Source organism: Muscardinus avellanarius (assembly GCF_963383645.1).
Source record: "Muscardinus avellanarius genome assembly, chromosome: 17".
NCBI lineage: Eukaryota > Metazoa > Chordata > Mammalia > Rodentia > Gliridae > Muscardinus > Muscardinus avellanarius.
The window spans coordinates 57,327,757-57,343,521 of record NC_137803.1 but is presented as its reverse complement, the minus strand read 5'-3'; the positions used below and the strand labels follow the sequence as shown (position 1 = coordinate 57,343,521).

General features: G+C 47.1%; 1 protein-coding gene across 1 annotated transcript; it reads right to left on the bottom strand.

Annotated features, from left to right (window-relative positions):
- Positions 1-720: 720 nt before the first annotated feature.
- Positions 721-10,223, bottom strand: LOC308275912 (myosin regulatory light polypeptide 9). Its single transcript, XM_080714311.1, has 4 exons — positions 10,217-10,223; positions 2,960-3,158; positions 2,478-2,639; positions 721-948 (listed from the first exon to the last, which is right to left on the bottom strand). The coding sequence occupies exons 2-4, from the start codon at positions 3,141-3,143 to the stop codon at positions 776-778; spliced, it is 519 nt and encodes a 172-aa protein (XP_080570437.1). The 5' UTR covers positions 3,144-3,158; positions 10,217-10,223; the 3' UTR covers positions 721-775.
- Between the last annotated feature and the right edge of the window lie 5,542 nt (positions 10,224-15,765).

The window sequence follows — 15,765 nt, the reverse complement described above, 5'->3', positions numbered from 1 at the left end:
TAACAGTTTGAAACACAACACAGAAACCTTATCTTTTTGGTAGAAGTATTCCAGAGAACCTTTGGAGTTCAAACAGTTTTAAAAATAGGACAAATGAAATTAATACTCAGTGGCCCAGTCTAATTGTAAGTTACATAAGATGGTGTACAAAAGAGCTTTAACAGATAAATGGGCAGAGAGAGAGCAGGGAAGTCAGACTTCAGGACTTAAAGCTACTCGAATGGTCACACAGACAAGCCATTAGAGGAAATTATTTTAAGAACTGGGAGACAAAGAGCAGGAAACCTAACTAAAAGCTAAAACTCTATTTCCTTGGGCGGCGGGAACGAATAGGCAGGATGGTTAGAAATGCCGCAGGGAGGTGGGAGAGGGCCGCCAAGCACCATTTTCTAGGGTTTCCCTCATCTGCCTTTACTTGAAAGGTGCCACTAAAACAAAGTCCATTTGGGGAAATAAGAAATTTAAACAGGTAAGTTTTATCATAAAGTTTAATTATGGTTCAGAAAAAATTGAGTGAATAACTTTCTCTGAAAAAATATATTGACTCTGTGTAGGCTGCGGTTATCTTGGGGTGAAGGAACGCTGGTAAGTTAAATTACCTTATTTTCTATTCTGAAAATGACAAAAAGTCCCATTTCCAGTCTGATTATAAAGATACACGTGCCCCAAAATGGCTGAGAATAAATACAAAACATGAAAGGCAAAGGCTGTAGCGGGAAGGCATGCAGGGAGTCTCAGGGCGACCAAAGTGCAGCGAGGCGGGGCGTGCGGAAGCTCAGTCGTCCTTGTCCTTGGCCCCGTGTTTGAGGATGCGCGTGAACTCGATGTAGTTGAAGTTGCCCTTCTTGTCGATGGGGGCTTCTCTGTACAGCTCGTCCACCTCCTCGTCGGTGAAGCGGTCGCCCATGGTGGTCAGCAGCTCTCGCAGGTACTCCTCCTGGATGGTGCCTGGAGGCGAGAACACGGATCCGAATGCAGAGCGCTCCAGAGTGAACCAGAGCCCTAACCGCACACGTCCATGCGCAGCACAGGTGTCCCCCTGGCAGGCCACCCTGGCAGGCAGGAGTCTAGAGCTCGCCCGCCCGCTGCTCAGCAGCGCCGCCTGACACTCGGCCTCCGTAGCCTCTTGATCTCGTGAGAAGAGGGCCTAAGCCTCCCTCCCGGTGCCTCAGAGAAGCCCGAGTGGCCACACCTATTCCCCAGACGAACAGCGAACAGCGGCTCCTGCCACATCAAAATCAACCCCAGGCCGTCGACACAGGGTGTGGCTCAGCTGGAAGAATGCTGGAGTCCAGGCCGGTTCTGACGAGGTCTGCTCCTCCAGGCACTTTACACCTCACTCTGGTTTTCTCATACATAAAATGCGATGTTTCATGCTTCTAAACCTAACTCGTATATGTAACAACAAACACGTCCAGGCCTACACAGGCAGAAAGGTGGGGCGGCTGAGTACCTGCTCAATCCCCCGTACCACAAAAATAAATTAAGAAAACAAAACAGAGGCTTAGAGGAATTAGGTAAGTTTCCCCAAATGACATAGTTATTTGTAGCAGAAAAGGAATCTGAACCAGGTAGTCTGAATCCTAAGCCTACACTTTGTTTGGATTATTTAAAAGGGAAATTAAGCTGGGCTTGGTGGCGCACGCTTGTAATACCAGTGCCTGGGAGGCTGAGACAGGAGGATCGCGCAGGTTCAAAGCCAGCCTCAGCTACTTAGTGAGGCTCTCAGCAACTTAGTGAGACCCTGTTTCCAAATAAAGTATAAAATAGGTCTGGAGTATAGCCCAGAGGTAGAAAGCCCCTGAGTCCCCCCCACCCCCCACCCAGGACCACAAAAAGTAAAAAAATAAAAATAAAAAAATTTAAAAAATTAAAAGGGAAATTAGATGGCTATTTGAAAAAATTCTGGAATTGAGAAATACCTGAGTAGCAAACAGAAAACTGCGTGGAGCCACAGGCTCGCGACCTGCACTTCCCCCACAGCCGCTCTGGCACACGCCACTCACCCAACACGTATTCACTGAGAACCTGACCCTGTGGAGTTAATCTTCTAGTAAAAATGTTAAAACCGTGTTAACACTTCCAAAGAGAGTTCAAATACAATCCATGAAAGTCTGTCAAGTGCTCGGGAGGGAGCTCTCAGGCATGTACTTTTGTGCTACACCTCCAGCCCTGTTTTTTAAAAAATTTAAAACAGTCTCAGTAATTGCTGAGGCTGGCCTCGAACCCAGGATTCTCCTGTCTCGGCCTCCTAGCACTAGGATTACAGGCGTGGGCCAGTGTGCCCAGCTTGTAAACTACCCATGCTTACGGGCCTCGGCAACGAAGCCAGTGCAGGGAAAACGCTGGCCAAAAAAAAACAGGTGCTGTTTAAAACTGAGGGTGCTACGTCATCGTATTTTAAGTTATTTTACCTTTTAGTTACCATAACTAAAATCTAAAAAGCACGTTGTCATTTAACGTTCCCTCCGACTCACCCGTCGCCTCCTCGTCAAAGCACGCGAAGGCGTTCCTGATGACGTCCTCGGGGTCCGTGCCATTCAGCTTCTCGCCGAACATGGTGAGGAACATGGTGAAGTTGATGGGCCCCGGCGCCTCATTCATCATGGCGTCCAGGTACTCGTCGGTTGGGTTTTTCCCTAAATAAAGAGAGGGTCGTAATTTCAATTACATTACAAAACAAATCAACTGGGAATCATAGTAGACACCTTTGCAGGAAAGACGATCACCTGTACAGTGTGACATTGGGGGCAAAAGTCTTTTCAATGAATACAGCCTATATTAAGAGTCCGGATGTTAAAAAGGAATAGCACTGCTTCCATAATCAAGAGCAGTGCGCATCCGTGGTGTGTGTGTGTGTGTGTGTCTCAGCTGGCTACACTGAGCTTTACAACTCATGAAATACATGAAAGGCATTATGGAGCCCTAGGCCACGTATCCCTACTAGAGCGGGCCTCACCGAGCGAGGCGAGCATGTCGTGCAGGTCCTCCTTGTCGATGAAGCCGTCCCTGTTCTGGTCAATCATGTTGAAGGCCTCTTTGAACTCCTGGATCTGCGACTGGTCAAACATGGCGAACACGTTGGACGTGGCGCGCTGAGGGCGCTTCTTGGTGGTCTTGGTCTTTGCCCTTTTGCTCGACATGGTGATGGTTAAATCCTAATTAAGAAAGGGAAACAAAATCAATCAGTTATTAACAAAAGTCAACTAAATCCACCTTCCTGACACACTAGAGCTACTCAAGAGAGCGATGTGTCCGCTGCAGGATCAGAACACTCCGTAAAAACCTCTGAACTAACAGAAACCATCACTCAGACAACCAAACAGAAAAGAACCCACCCACCCTGACAAGTGTGAATTTTTATAAAAGGCCTGTTGCTAGTTTCAAGTTTCAAACTACCACATTAATTCACAACTCACAGCCTCTCAACAAGATCATACCCTTAGTACTGCCGTGTAACTTAATAATAACCAAATCGAGTGGCTTAATAACAGTTAAAAATTAAACATCACAATAAACAAACAAGGAACAAAAAACGCAGGCCTGGGAAGCAGTGCCAGTTCCACACTTCAGTCTACGAAGTGTGCTGGGAGACACCGACGGCTCCTCAGGAGGTCCACCTGCCGCAGGCCTCAGCGGATGGATGCACACCAGCTGCAGGAAGGCGGGCGCAGGCGACCAACGCCTGGACGGCGGTCTCTCATCACCCGCTCGCGCTGGTCTCCACATTCAACCAGCGTTTCTGCTGCCCCCCACTCCTGGCTCTAAAGTACTTCAAGGAACATTCTGTCCGAAGAATAACGAAAAAGGACTAAAAACTGAAGTAAATTTGCCTAAAATAATTTTCATAGACACTGACTTCTATCCACACTAGTTTCTTGCAGTAGAACCACACGTGATCACGTGATGTAACTAAGACCTCTGAACAGAAACCAGAGGACAAATTTGTAAAGCTATTTAGTTTAAAAAGTTTTAGAGACCATCTTAAGAGTTATAAAACTACCTTTGGTCTCTAACAACCTAAATGTCTGTAAAATTTAAGCTAAAAAAAAAAAAATCAAAAGAATGTCTAATACCTAAAAAGTAAAGGCAATTTTCCTTCCAACACTCAATTTTTAAGACTCTAAAGTTCATCTGGAGTTAGAATCCCATAGTCATCAGATAATATTCTACCGTACCATCCTTCAGAGCTGAGATGGAGCTGGCGGTGGGAAACCTCCAACCAGCAAGAGCAACGCTGTATTGAGTTATATTCTTCCACGCAGGTCTAAAACAGGCACGGCTGACTTCACTCCCTGACCAGGTTAACAATTTTAAAGCTTACGGGAAAACAACATTTAGCTGTGATGTGGCAAAACACCATGCCCTTGCTCTAAAAATAGGTCTGTGGACTGCAGAGAGTGACTGCCACCTAGACCTCGGCACTCGGCGAGCTTACAGTATGACGTCTCCTATGCATCGAAACGTCGCTCCTTACATCCACCGTGGCAATTCCTCATCACCGGAACTAAGTTCAATCCCGGGAATCCGTCACACGATTTTTAACTAAATCTATTTCAGATTTTTAGAAGGAAATTCCAGAAAAGGCCATCATAAATTCCAGGCAATCCAATAGAGTTCTCCTTGGGGACACACTGGAATGTTTTTCTGGAAAGACAGGCCACACGCAGCGCAGGGATTATCCACGCCTCCCGAATCCCGCTTCCTTTATCCCACAGGAGGCAACTCTCGTGACCATCGAAGCCGTCCGTGAACACGGACTTTCATTCTATGAGACCTTTTCGGGGCTTTAAGTCTCATTAAACTACACAGAGCTGTATTTCTCGTCTCTGTTCTAAATGTCCCTTAAAAAACTCTGAGGAGGTAAGGAGATTGTTAAGGAGCACGCATCTTAATGTCAAGGACTTGGGGGACCCTACGAGTGGCACATTTTTTCCACTGCCTGTCTCTTTAATATATTAGGCATGTCATGCCCTTACAAGCCAAAGCACATTTTAAAAATAGTTTGTTTTGTATGACAACATCGTCTTCCCCTAAGGATGCAGAAATGCCGGTTATTTTAAGAACAAAGAAAGTGGTAAGAATTACAGATAAAATGGCTGACACAACTGATCTTTGAATCTACAAAATCTGTAAACTAGCCGGGCGTGGTGGGCACGCTTGTCATCCCCGCGCTTGGGAGGCGGAGACAGGAGGATCGCGCAGGTTCGAAGCCAGCCGCGCTGGCGTAAGAGACCCTGTTTCAAAAATATAAAATAGGTCTGGGAGTGGAGCCCAGAGGAAGAAGGGCTTCCAGGAACCCTAGTACCACCCAAAAAAAAAAAAAAAAAAAAAAAAAAAATCTGTAAACTAAATTTGTGGGTGGGGTCTGCTAGATACCTTTTAAAAATGCTTAGCTTGGGTTATAAGGTATTATTATTATTACTTTTTGTGGGTCTGGAGATGGAACCCCAGGGGCATTTGACCTCTGAGCTAAACCCCCTGCCCTATTTTTTATTCTTTATTTTGAAACAGGGTCCCACTGAGTTGCGGAGGGTCTCACGGAGTAGCTGAGGCTGTCCTTGAACTCTGATCCTCCAGTCTCAGCCTCCTGAAAGCTGGGATTACAATCGTGCACCACCACGCCCAGCTATAAAGTATTATTTTTAAAAATTTTTTGCGTATATGTGGAAATAGGAAATTGAACTTAGAGGCATTCTACCTCTAAGTTTGGCTTTTATCTAGAAATAAGACCTCACTAAATTGCTGAGGCTGGCCTCCCACTTATAATCCTCCTGTCTCAGCCTCCCAAGAACCAGAATTACCGGTATGTGCCATTTCACCCAACCAGTTTTTAAATTTTAGATATATTATTCTTTTAATCATGCTTTTTATCGTGTGTGTGGTACTGGGGATAGAACCCAGGGCATTCTACCTCCGAGTACACTCCCAGCCCTATTTTTCATTCTTTATTTTGAAACAGGGTCTCACTGAGCTACAAAGGGCCTCACTAAGTAGCTGAGGCTGGCTGCAAACCACAATCCTCCAGTCTCAGCCTCCCGGATGCTGGGATGACAAGCGTGCGCCACCACGACTGGCTGAAATCACACATTTTTATATTTGTAAGTGCATCATAAAACAGTTGACAATTTTTGGTTTAGTTTTCAGTCAGCACAGACAAGTCTCACATAGAACTTTAGATCATTCAACACTAAATTTTCTCAACATTATGATCACTTAATAATTAACACGCACCAAATATCGTCAGTGTTGCATACAGTGTTAAAAATTCAGAAACGTAAGGCATGTATTTTCCTACCTTCAAGGAGCTTAAAATGTAAGTGGGGAGGCAACTCTACAGAGACGCAGAGATTGGTTCAACCTGTCAAACGGGCCGCATAGCTCTCGTTCCAGTGGGATGACGCTCCAGTTAAAAGTGTGACAATGATAAAAAGTAACTCAAGGTGGCACAAGATCGTCAATACGGCAAGCTCCCAAGGATTCCGTGTATTTCTAAAATACTTAGCTCAGTCATAGAGAATAAGGTCTTAATGTGTGCATCGCTCAGAGCTACAAAGTATCCTCAAAAGGCGTTCAGCCTTTAGTCTTACTGTCAGCGATTACCCGAGTTCATTCTGCCCCAAAGTTACTACAGGGGCTTTTCCCAGGAGTCTGGCTTCTGATCTATGAGTTTATCTCCCACCATAAACCTGGAGCCCTGCGGCAACATGGAGCCCAGCTTCATTGTCCTTATTTCAAAACAAGGAAACTGTGGTTTATTTATTTATTTTGTTTTACCAAACTGAAAGCATCAGTGGAATAAACCTGGGTAGAGGGAATCAAATCAGGACCAGGGCTGCGAGCAAGGAGTCTGTCAAGTTTCCTCTTTGCTGTGATTCTACTTTGCAGTCCATTTTACTATCCCACAGATAAGCTCCCACTCTGCCCAGAACACGCCTTTTGCAAACGCACAACCCTCCTATCAGTTTAAAGAGTTAGAGGGTAAAGCTGTGCCTAGTGGCACACACCTGCAATCCCAGTACTTCGAAGGCCGAGACAGAGGATCACAAGTAAGCCGGGCGTGGTGGCGCACACAAAGGCTGACCAGAGGATCGTAGTTTGCGAACAGCCTCAGCTACTTAGTGAGGCCCTCTGCAACTTAGTGAGACCCTGTCTCAAAATAAAGAATAAGGCTGGGCGTGGTGGCGCACGCTTGTAATCCCCATGCTTGGGAGGCTGAGACTGGAGGATCACAGGAGTTCGAAGCCAGCCTCAGCTACTTAGTGAGACCCTGTTTCCAAATAAAATATTAAAAAAAAAAGGTCTGGGAGTATAGCCTGGAGGTAGAAAGCCTCTGGGTTCCACCCCCAGTACCACCAAAAATAAATAAATAAATAAAAATAAAAAATAGGGCAGGGGGTGTAGCTTGGAGGTTGAATGCCCCTGGGTTCCATCCCAGACTCACGGGGGGGGGGGGGGGGGAGATCACAGGATCACAGGCTTGAGGCCAGCCTCAGTGAGACCCTGTTTCCCAAAAAAAAAAAAAGGCCTGGGGGTGTAACTCAGAGGTATAATGTCCCTGGGTTCAATCCCCAGTGCGTGCTCACGCGCGTGCGCGCACACACACGCACACACATTAGGGTGAACTGAGATTTCCAGAATCTGAGGGTCCACACCTGTAAAGTGAAATCATTGCTGACACACCCAGGATGTGAAGGGGCTTTTGTTATGTGAAACTCGGAAAGCATTTGCAGAGCAGTCTTGTAAAAATCTATGAGGACTTCAGATGCACAAGGGTGAATGAAGGGCAGGCAAGAGCGGCCAAGAGCCCGCAGGGGACCCACGCCTGTCACCTCAGTGTTTGGAAGGCTGAGACAGGAGGGTCGCAGGTTCCAGGACAGCCTCAGCAAAGAAACGACACTCTCAGGAAGCAATCCAGCGAGACATTACTTTAAAACCAAGACCAAGACAATAAAAAGGGCCAGGGAGTAGCTCAGAGGCAGAATGCCCCTGGGTTCAACACACACACACACACACACACACACACGCACGCACGCACGCACGCACGCACGCACACACACACACACACACACACACACGGTCAAGATGATTCAGTCTACAGATAGGAGTATAACAGTCACTGACAAGAGGTTTGCAGGTCAGAGAATAGCCTCAGCAGAGGAGTACTCTACCAAGCAAGACAGTTTCAAAGCCAAAAATAAAAAGGGCTGGGGGTGTGTGGCTTGGAGGTAGAATGCTCCTGGGTTCAATCCCCAGCACCCCACACACAAACTAAAAAAAAAAAAAAAATATATATATATATATATATGGAGAGAGAGAGAGGGGGGGGGAGGGAGAGGACTTGTTTTAAGTCAGGGAGGGGCATGCTGGTGGCAATGAGTTTGTGACTGTGTTTTCTAATAGCTCTATGGGAAGGAGACTCATTTAGGGCTAAGACAAAAGGGGGGATACAAAAATACTTATGGAAGGGGGAGGGCTACATGAGTGATGGATGCTTCTACCATCTTGTACCCCTTTAAGATACATGATTACAACCCACCAATTAAAAAAAATACTTATAGCCAGGCGTGGTGGCGCACGCTTGTAATCCCCACGCTGTGCGCTTGGGAGGCTGAGACAGGAGGATCGCACAGGTTCGAAGCCAGCCTCAGCTACTTAGTGAGGCTCTCGGCAACTCAGTGAGACCCTGTTTCCAAATTAAATATAAAACAGGTTTGGGAGTATAGCCCAGAGGTAGAAAGCCTCTGGGTTCCACCCCCAGTACCACCAAAAAAACCCCAAAACACTCTTTATAAAAAATAACACTTGTGGGAGATCTTAGACTAGACTACGAAGTAGGAAACACAAGGCAGTGATCTCCAAAGAGGCTTTCCTCAACACAAAGGGCAGCCAGAAAATCTTTCAGAACTTCTAGAAACTATGGTATCTAGAGATTTTGGTAAAATCTATAAAGCGGGGCCAAATTATACTATTATGCATATTAGGGTGCTTTAGTTAAAACCCTCGAGTCCAGGATTTATAAAATGGTAATAAATATAAAATAATCTAGAAGCTTTTTGTACAGAACACTACTCGGAAATGATATATCCTTTAAAGAAAAACTCTCAGACAACATAAACAGCACAGTTATTTGGTCAGCTTTTCAAATCCCTATCAAATCTCGTCTGATTTAACAACTTTAACACTTTTCCAAATAAAAAATTATTTCTGGTGGTAACCCAATTTTTAAAAATTATACTTCCAAGTTGGTGCTTCCCTTCCGACTAAACCAAGTTTTCATTTCTTATGCAAACTTCCGGTAGTCAAATTCTTCTCCTAGACTACTGCCACACCCAAAAGTTCATACGACTTGACAATTGTCCGTGTTTACTTGCTAGGAAAGCCTCGCTTTTGAAAATAAAATGCTTTTCTGGTTAACTTCTATCAAAGGCCTCCCAGAACACAGAACAAACACCAACAAATTTAACCAAAATTTAATTTTTTCACCTTTACATATAAAACTCCGCACTTAAAAAACCTTAACTGAACCCACGTTTCTGTTCCACGGGCTTCTGATATACTTTGTCATACCTATTAAACGAAAAAGAAACTTTTCTTTGGCGAACTGACTTAGCCCAAAGTCTCCACCCAAAAAGAAAATTTGAAAAAAAAAATTTTTTTTGCAGTACTGGTGATGCAACCCAGGGGCATTCTACCTCCGGATAACACTCCCAGCCCTCTATTATTTTATTCTTTATTTTGAAACAGGGTCTCACTGAGTTGCAAAGGGCCTCACTAAATAGCTGAGGCTGTCTGGGAACAGCGATCCTCCTGTCTTAGCCCCCCGAATGCTGGGATTACAAGCGTGCGCCCCACGCCCGGCTCCAAGTTATCACTTTAAATAAAGTTCCAATGACAGAAGCGAACACGGAGCTCCAATCTGATTTGGTCATTACTACTAAACACAGCGGCACCGGCTGCAACAACAGCTGCCACAGGGGTGGGGTTCAGTTTTGGCTCAAACTCCCTCGAATCGGACAAGTTTACGTTAGACACTAAACACAGCCCCAGAGTCAGCTCGGGGGGCTCGGGACGCCCAAACTCGAGGCACACTTTCCGAGCTCCGCGTCTGAGCACCCAGGGCGAGTCCGGCGTCTGGGCCACCGACCGCAGGCGGCCCTGGACACCTGGCCGCCCCCCCGAGTCCCGGCCGCGCGCCGACCGCGAGCACACTCACCCCGCACAGCCCGAGAACCCAGGACCTCAGCGAGCCCGCAGAAGACGCGCCGCCGCCGCTCCCGAGCGCTGGAGACGAGCACTTCCGGTCTCCGCGGCGCACCGGAAGGAAGCGGACGCCCCGCCCCGAGAGCGGGCTGGCTTCCTGCAAGGGCGGGGGGGGTCGCCGGCGTGCTCAGGGGCGCGATGTGCGCCGCGGGCACGGACGGGAGTGTGAAGCGGGCACTGGGCAGATAATGGCGTACTGAGCGGTTCCGAGGTCGAGATTGTTGAGTTCCCGTCTCCTCTGTGCCTCTTTCTGCCCCGAAAGCCTTCCTCCCCCCCTTTCCGTCGCAGATGGTAGCGTCCGCCCTGCGGCTCTGCCCGCCGCACATTCCAGCGCACCGGAGGGGCGGGGCCGCCGAGCCCAAGTCCTTGTAAGGAAGCCGCGGAGAGGCCGCGCGAGCCACGTGACCGCTGGCCCCGCCCCCGAGGCCGGCGGCCCTAGTGCGCCTGCGCCCCGGGCTGGCGGCGGAGGGGCCTGGCCTGAGGTGCGCTGTGCAGGGTTATGAAGAGTCCCGCCCCTCTCGGGGGGAAGAAGCCTTGTGAAGTCCCAAGGACCCTCAGCCAGCCCCACTTTCTTTTTTTTTTTTCCCGTGGTAATGGGGATGGAACCAGGGGCTTTCTACCTCCCCCAGACCTATTTTTTTTTAATTTAATTTTTTTTTGTTTTTTGTTTTGTCTTTTTTTTTGGTGGTACTGGGGTTCCTGGAAGCCCGTCTATCTCCGGGCTACACTCCCAGACCTATTTTATTTTTTGGAAACAGGATCTCCTAAGCCAGCGCGGCTGGCTTCGAGCCTGCTTGATCCTCCTGTCTCCGCCTCCCAAGCGCGGGGATTACAAGCGTGCGCCACCACGCCCGGCCCCAAGACCTATTTTATATTTGATTTGGAAACAGGGTCTCACTGGGTTGCTGAGAGCCTCACTAAGTAGCTGACTGTTATGAGTCTTATTGACAGGGCGGCGAGAATGACGGGTCACACTTAATGTCTTTCACAAATACTCGGTTTATTTTACAATGCCCATAACACTTCCATCATTGTCTAACTAAGCCACTGGGCTCCACAGGTAATCTAGGTTCAGGATGGCAGTCACAGCCGTCGTCGATGGTCCAGGTGCAGATGCTCGAGGTCCGGGGAGTCAGACGGGGATGAGCCCGACTGTCATTTAGAGGAATTGTCCAGCAGCTACCAGAGGAATGTCTCCTTCTGGCCGGGCTAACTTTTAGCCCCTTAGACAGTTGGGTTGGAGCCGCCGATCTGGCCATTTGCTAGGTCCTATATACCTTAAACTGATGTCACTAATTGCGTAGGCTCGTTGCCTAGGTCATATTGCTTTCCCAGCTGTTTCATCCTATGGACGTATGTCCGGGGTGTGTGTCCGTTACTTCGTCCTTACCTTGTCTTCCAGTCGTCTCATCCTACAGATGTGTGCTGGGGACTGTGTCCACTCATTTGTCTTGGGCATGTCAGTTACCTCCTTCTTCTGCCCCATCTTCTTTGCATAGCTGGCCAGTCCACCTGTCCCTCTATTATACCTATATCCTGACATATATTTCATATGCTCACAACATTTTTGACATATATTTTGTATGCTCACAACACTGAGGCTGGCTGCAAACCTGTGATCCTCTTGTCTCAGCCTCCCAAGTTCTGGGATTACAAGCTTGTGCCACCACCTCCGTGTGAGCCCCACTATCTTTTTGGCTCAGACTTCCTAAGTGGTTGAGGACTTCCTCTTTGTGTGTGTGTGTGTGTGTGTGTGTGTGTGTGTGTGTGTGTGTGTGGCACTGGGAACCCAGAGACCTTTTACCTTCCAGCTACACCTAGCCCTATTTCATTTATATTTTGAAATAGGATCTCGTTAGGTAGATGAGACTAAGTATTTGCTAAAGTTGTCTTCAAACCTATTATCCTCCTATCTCAGCCTTCCAAGTGCTGGACTTACAGGTATGCACCACCACACCAGGCTTTTTTTTTTTTTTTTTTTTCCCTACCAGAGCCCTTTGGCCCTGATTAACAAGGGGAACCAACTTCATAAGTGCCGTGTGTGTGTGTGTGGGGGGGTACTGGGGGTGCAGCCTAGGGGATGTTCTACCTCCGGGCTACACTCCCAGACCTCTTTTTTTTTTAATACTTTATTTGGAAACAGGGTCTCAGTAAGTAGCTGAGGCTGGCTTTGAACTTGTGCGATCCTCCAGTCTCAGCCTCCCAAGTGCTGGGATTACAAGCATGCGCCACCACGCCCGGCTGACTTCCTCCTCCTTAAAAGTGTTTGCTGTAGTTTTCCATACAGAGCCCCTTGGACCCTGATTAACCAGGAGAGAAGACCCGTGACTCCTACCCCACCAGCTACTCCGATGGGGACTTAGGCTTGGCGAAAATAGGAATACAAAGTTAGTCTTATTTTCCCTCAGTCCTCCAAGCCTAGGATGGCTTCTAACAGTTGCTCTTATTAGAGGAAAAGAGGAATTCCTTCTCCATTCAATATCTTCTAGTCCAAAGCCTGGCGAGGAGTGCTGTCCAGGTCACCTCATCAGTGACCTCCTCCATGCACCCTGGGAGTTGGATCTGGTTACACTGAGACTGACAGTTCTTTTTTTGTGTGTGTGTATGGTACTGGGATGGAACTCAGAGGCTTTCTACCTCTGGGCTATACTCCCAGCCCTATTTTATATTTTATTTTGAAACAGGGTCACTAAGTTGCTGAGAGCCTCACTAAGTAGCTGAGGCTGGCTTCGAACCTGCGCGATCCTCCTGTCTCAGCCTCCTAAGCGTGGGGATTACAAGCATGCACCACCACGCCCGGCTGAGACCGACAGTTCTAATGAGCAGCACAGTTCTGAAGCTTGGGGTTGCACTGAGGTCTACATCTTTAAGCCAGCTCTCTTGTGAATCATCCACCTGAAAAGGGAGTTAGGATTCTAGTGCTGAGGAGTAACATAGTCTGTATATTCCTGCAATTAATCTGCTTTCTTCAATAAACTCAGGGGGTATTCAGTGTATTAACCAGTAATATAGTCCAAGGTTAACTCGGGTACAGTCACTGCAGGAGGGGGGAGGTATTGCCTCAACTTGATAGATCACTGAAACAAAGATGATTCGTTTCCCCAGACTTCAGGCTCGCGCGTCAGGGTGGTGGCCCCCACACACCTGTAATCCTCCACGTACTTGGGAGGCTGAGACAGAAGAATCCCAGGTTCAAGAGTAGTCTCAGCAACTTAGGGAGACCTTGTTTCAAAATAAATAAAATAGGGATGGGGATGTAGCTCAGAGATAGAACGCACCTGGGTGCAATCTCCAGTACCACATGCACAAAATCGTTGGGGGAACCAGTTTATAATAAAAATAAGTGAGTATTCCTCCATCCAAATTACTGGATCAGAATCTTTAAGAGCATATTCTGGGAAGGTACCGCTTTACCAGGGACCCAAGTAAAGGTGGAGACACACGACGTGGTGAGCAGGTGGGAGAGGGCGGCCTTGTTTTGGGGATTGGGCAGCTGCAGTACTTAACACTTCCACACGGCAGTGGCCTGCCACCACAGAGAGCAGGAGCTCACCGCGTGTGTGTCCTCTCCCTCAAAACACAACTTCCCTCTGCTCCCCCACCAAAAAAATAAAATAAAATAATAATAATAATAATAATAATAATAATAATAATAGTACCATAGTGGACTACCTCCAGGCTACACTCCCAGTACTTTTATACTTTTTTTTATGTGGAAACAAGGTCTCTTAAACCAGCGCGGCTGGCGTGATCCTCCTGTCTCCGCCTCCCAAGCTCGGGGATTACAAGCTTGCGCCACCATGCCCAGCTCAATCTAATGTTTTGATATTACATTTTGATAACTGGACTCAACCCCAAAGGCCTCTGACTCATCCTGATATCTCTTTTGGGACCCTGCAGGAGCTCTTTGCAAAAACTCAGGTGAGAAGCCGGGCGTGGTGGCGCATGCTTGTAAGCCCAGCATTCGGGAGGCTAAGACAGGAGGATCACGGTTTGCGGACAGCCTCAGCTACTCAGTGAGGCCCTCTGCAACTTAGTGAGACCCGGTTTCAAAATAAAGAATAAAAAAATAGGTCAGGGGGTATAGCTCGGAGGTAGAATGCCCCTGGGTTCCATCCCTAGACCCGCAAAAAACAAAAAACAAAAACAAAAAACTCAGGTGAGAATCTGCTTTCTACCTTTCACTAAAAATTTGGAAACAGGTTTTGTTTCAAAGACTTCCTTTAAGGCAAGTCACTCACTTGACCTGAGAACCAATTTTCTGTTGAAAAATGGAAATACCATCTCTCTAGCCTGCCTTACAAGGAGTTTTAATTAAATGAGATTGTTTATTTTTATAATTATAGAAGAATATCTTTCAAACTTTTGACTAAAACTTGCAAGGAATTTATATCACCAACTAATTTCTGACTGTGATGCTTTTCAAGATTTTCTGTTGTGTAGAAAGTATTTTCTAAGTCAGGCCTGGTGGCACATGCTTGTAATCCCAGCATTTGGGAGTCTGAGACAGGAGGATGGCGGTTTGTGGACAGCTTCAGCCATTACTTAATGAGGCCTCTTGCAACTCAGCGAGACCTTGTTTCAAAATAAAGAATAAAAAATAGGGTTGGGGTGTATCTCGGAAGTAAAATGGCCCTGGGTTCCTACCACGTGCGTAGGGGTACCCCAGGAAGAAAATGAGACTGCCTTTATCTATCCTTTATGTAATGCAGGTATATTGGAGGCTGAGACAGAAGGATCTTAAGATGGCGGCCAGCCACAGCTACTACTAAGTGAGGCTCTCTTAGCCGGGCGTGGTGGCGCACGCTTGTAATCCCCACGCTTGGGAGGCGGAGACAGGAGGAACGCGCAGGTTCAAAGCCAGCCGCACACGCTGGCTTAGGAGACCCTGTTTCCAAATAAAAATGTAAAAATAGGTCCGGGAGTGTAGCCCGGAGGTAGAAGGGCTTCCAGGAACCCCAGTACCACCCAAAAAAAAGAAAACTAAGTGAGACTCTTTGCATCTTAGTCAGATCCTTTTTTTTTTTAAATAATAAAGAACAGAAAATAAAGCTTGAGGTGGAGCCTAGATATAGAATGCCACAAGATTCTATCCCTAGTACCGCAAAAAAAAAAAAAAAAAAAAAAAAAGTATCAAGCTGACCTAGCCCAGGGTGGGGGGAATTGCCCAGTGTTCCCACCACTCGTTCAGGGGTACGGCAAGAAGAAGAATGAGAGTTTATTTGTTCCTTTTTTTTTTTCTTTTTTAGTACTGGGTTTGGATCCCAGGGGCATTCTAACTCCTTTCCTCGCTACACCCCCACACCTATTTTTTATTTTTTTATTTTGAAACAGTATCTCACTGATTTCTAAGGGCCTCTCTCACTAACAAAGGCTGGCCTTGAAATACTAGTGTTGCAGGGGATAAGTGGGGGGGGGGGAAGGTGTGTGGTGTGAAATAATCCCCCCCCACCACCAGACACACAGAGACAAACAGAAAAACCGTGGATTATTGTCCTAAGC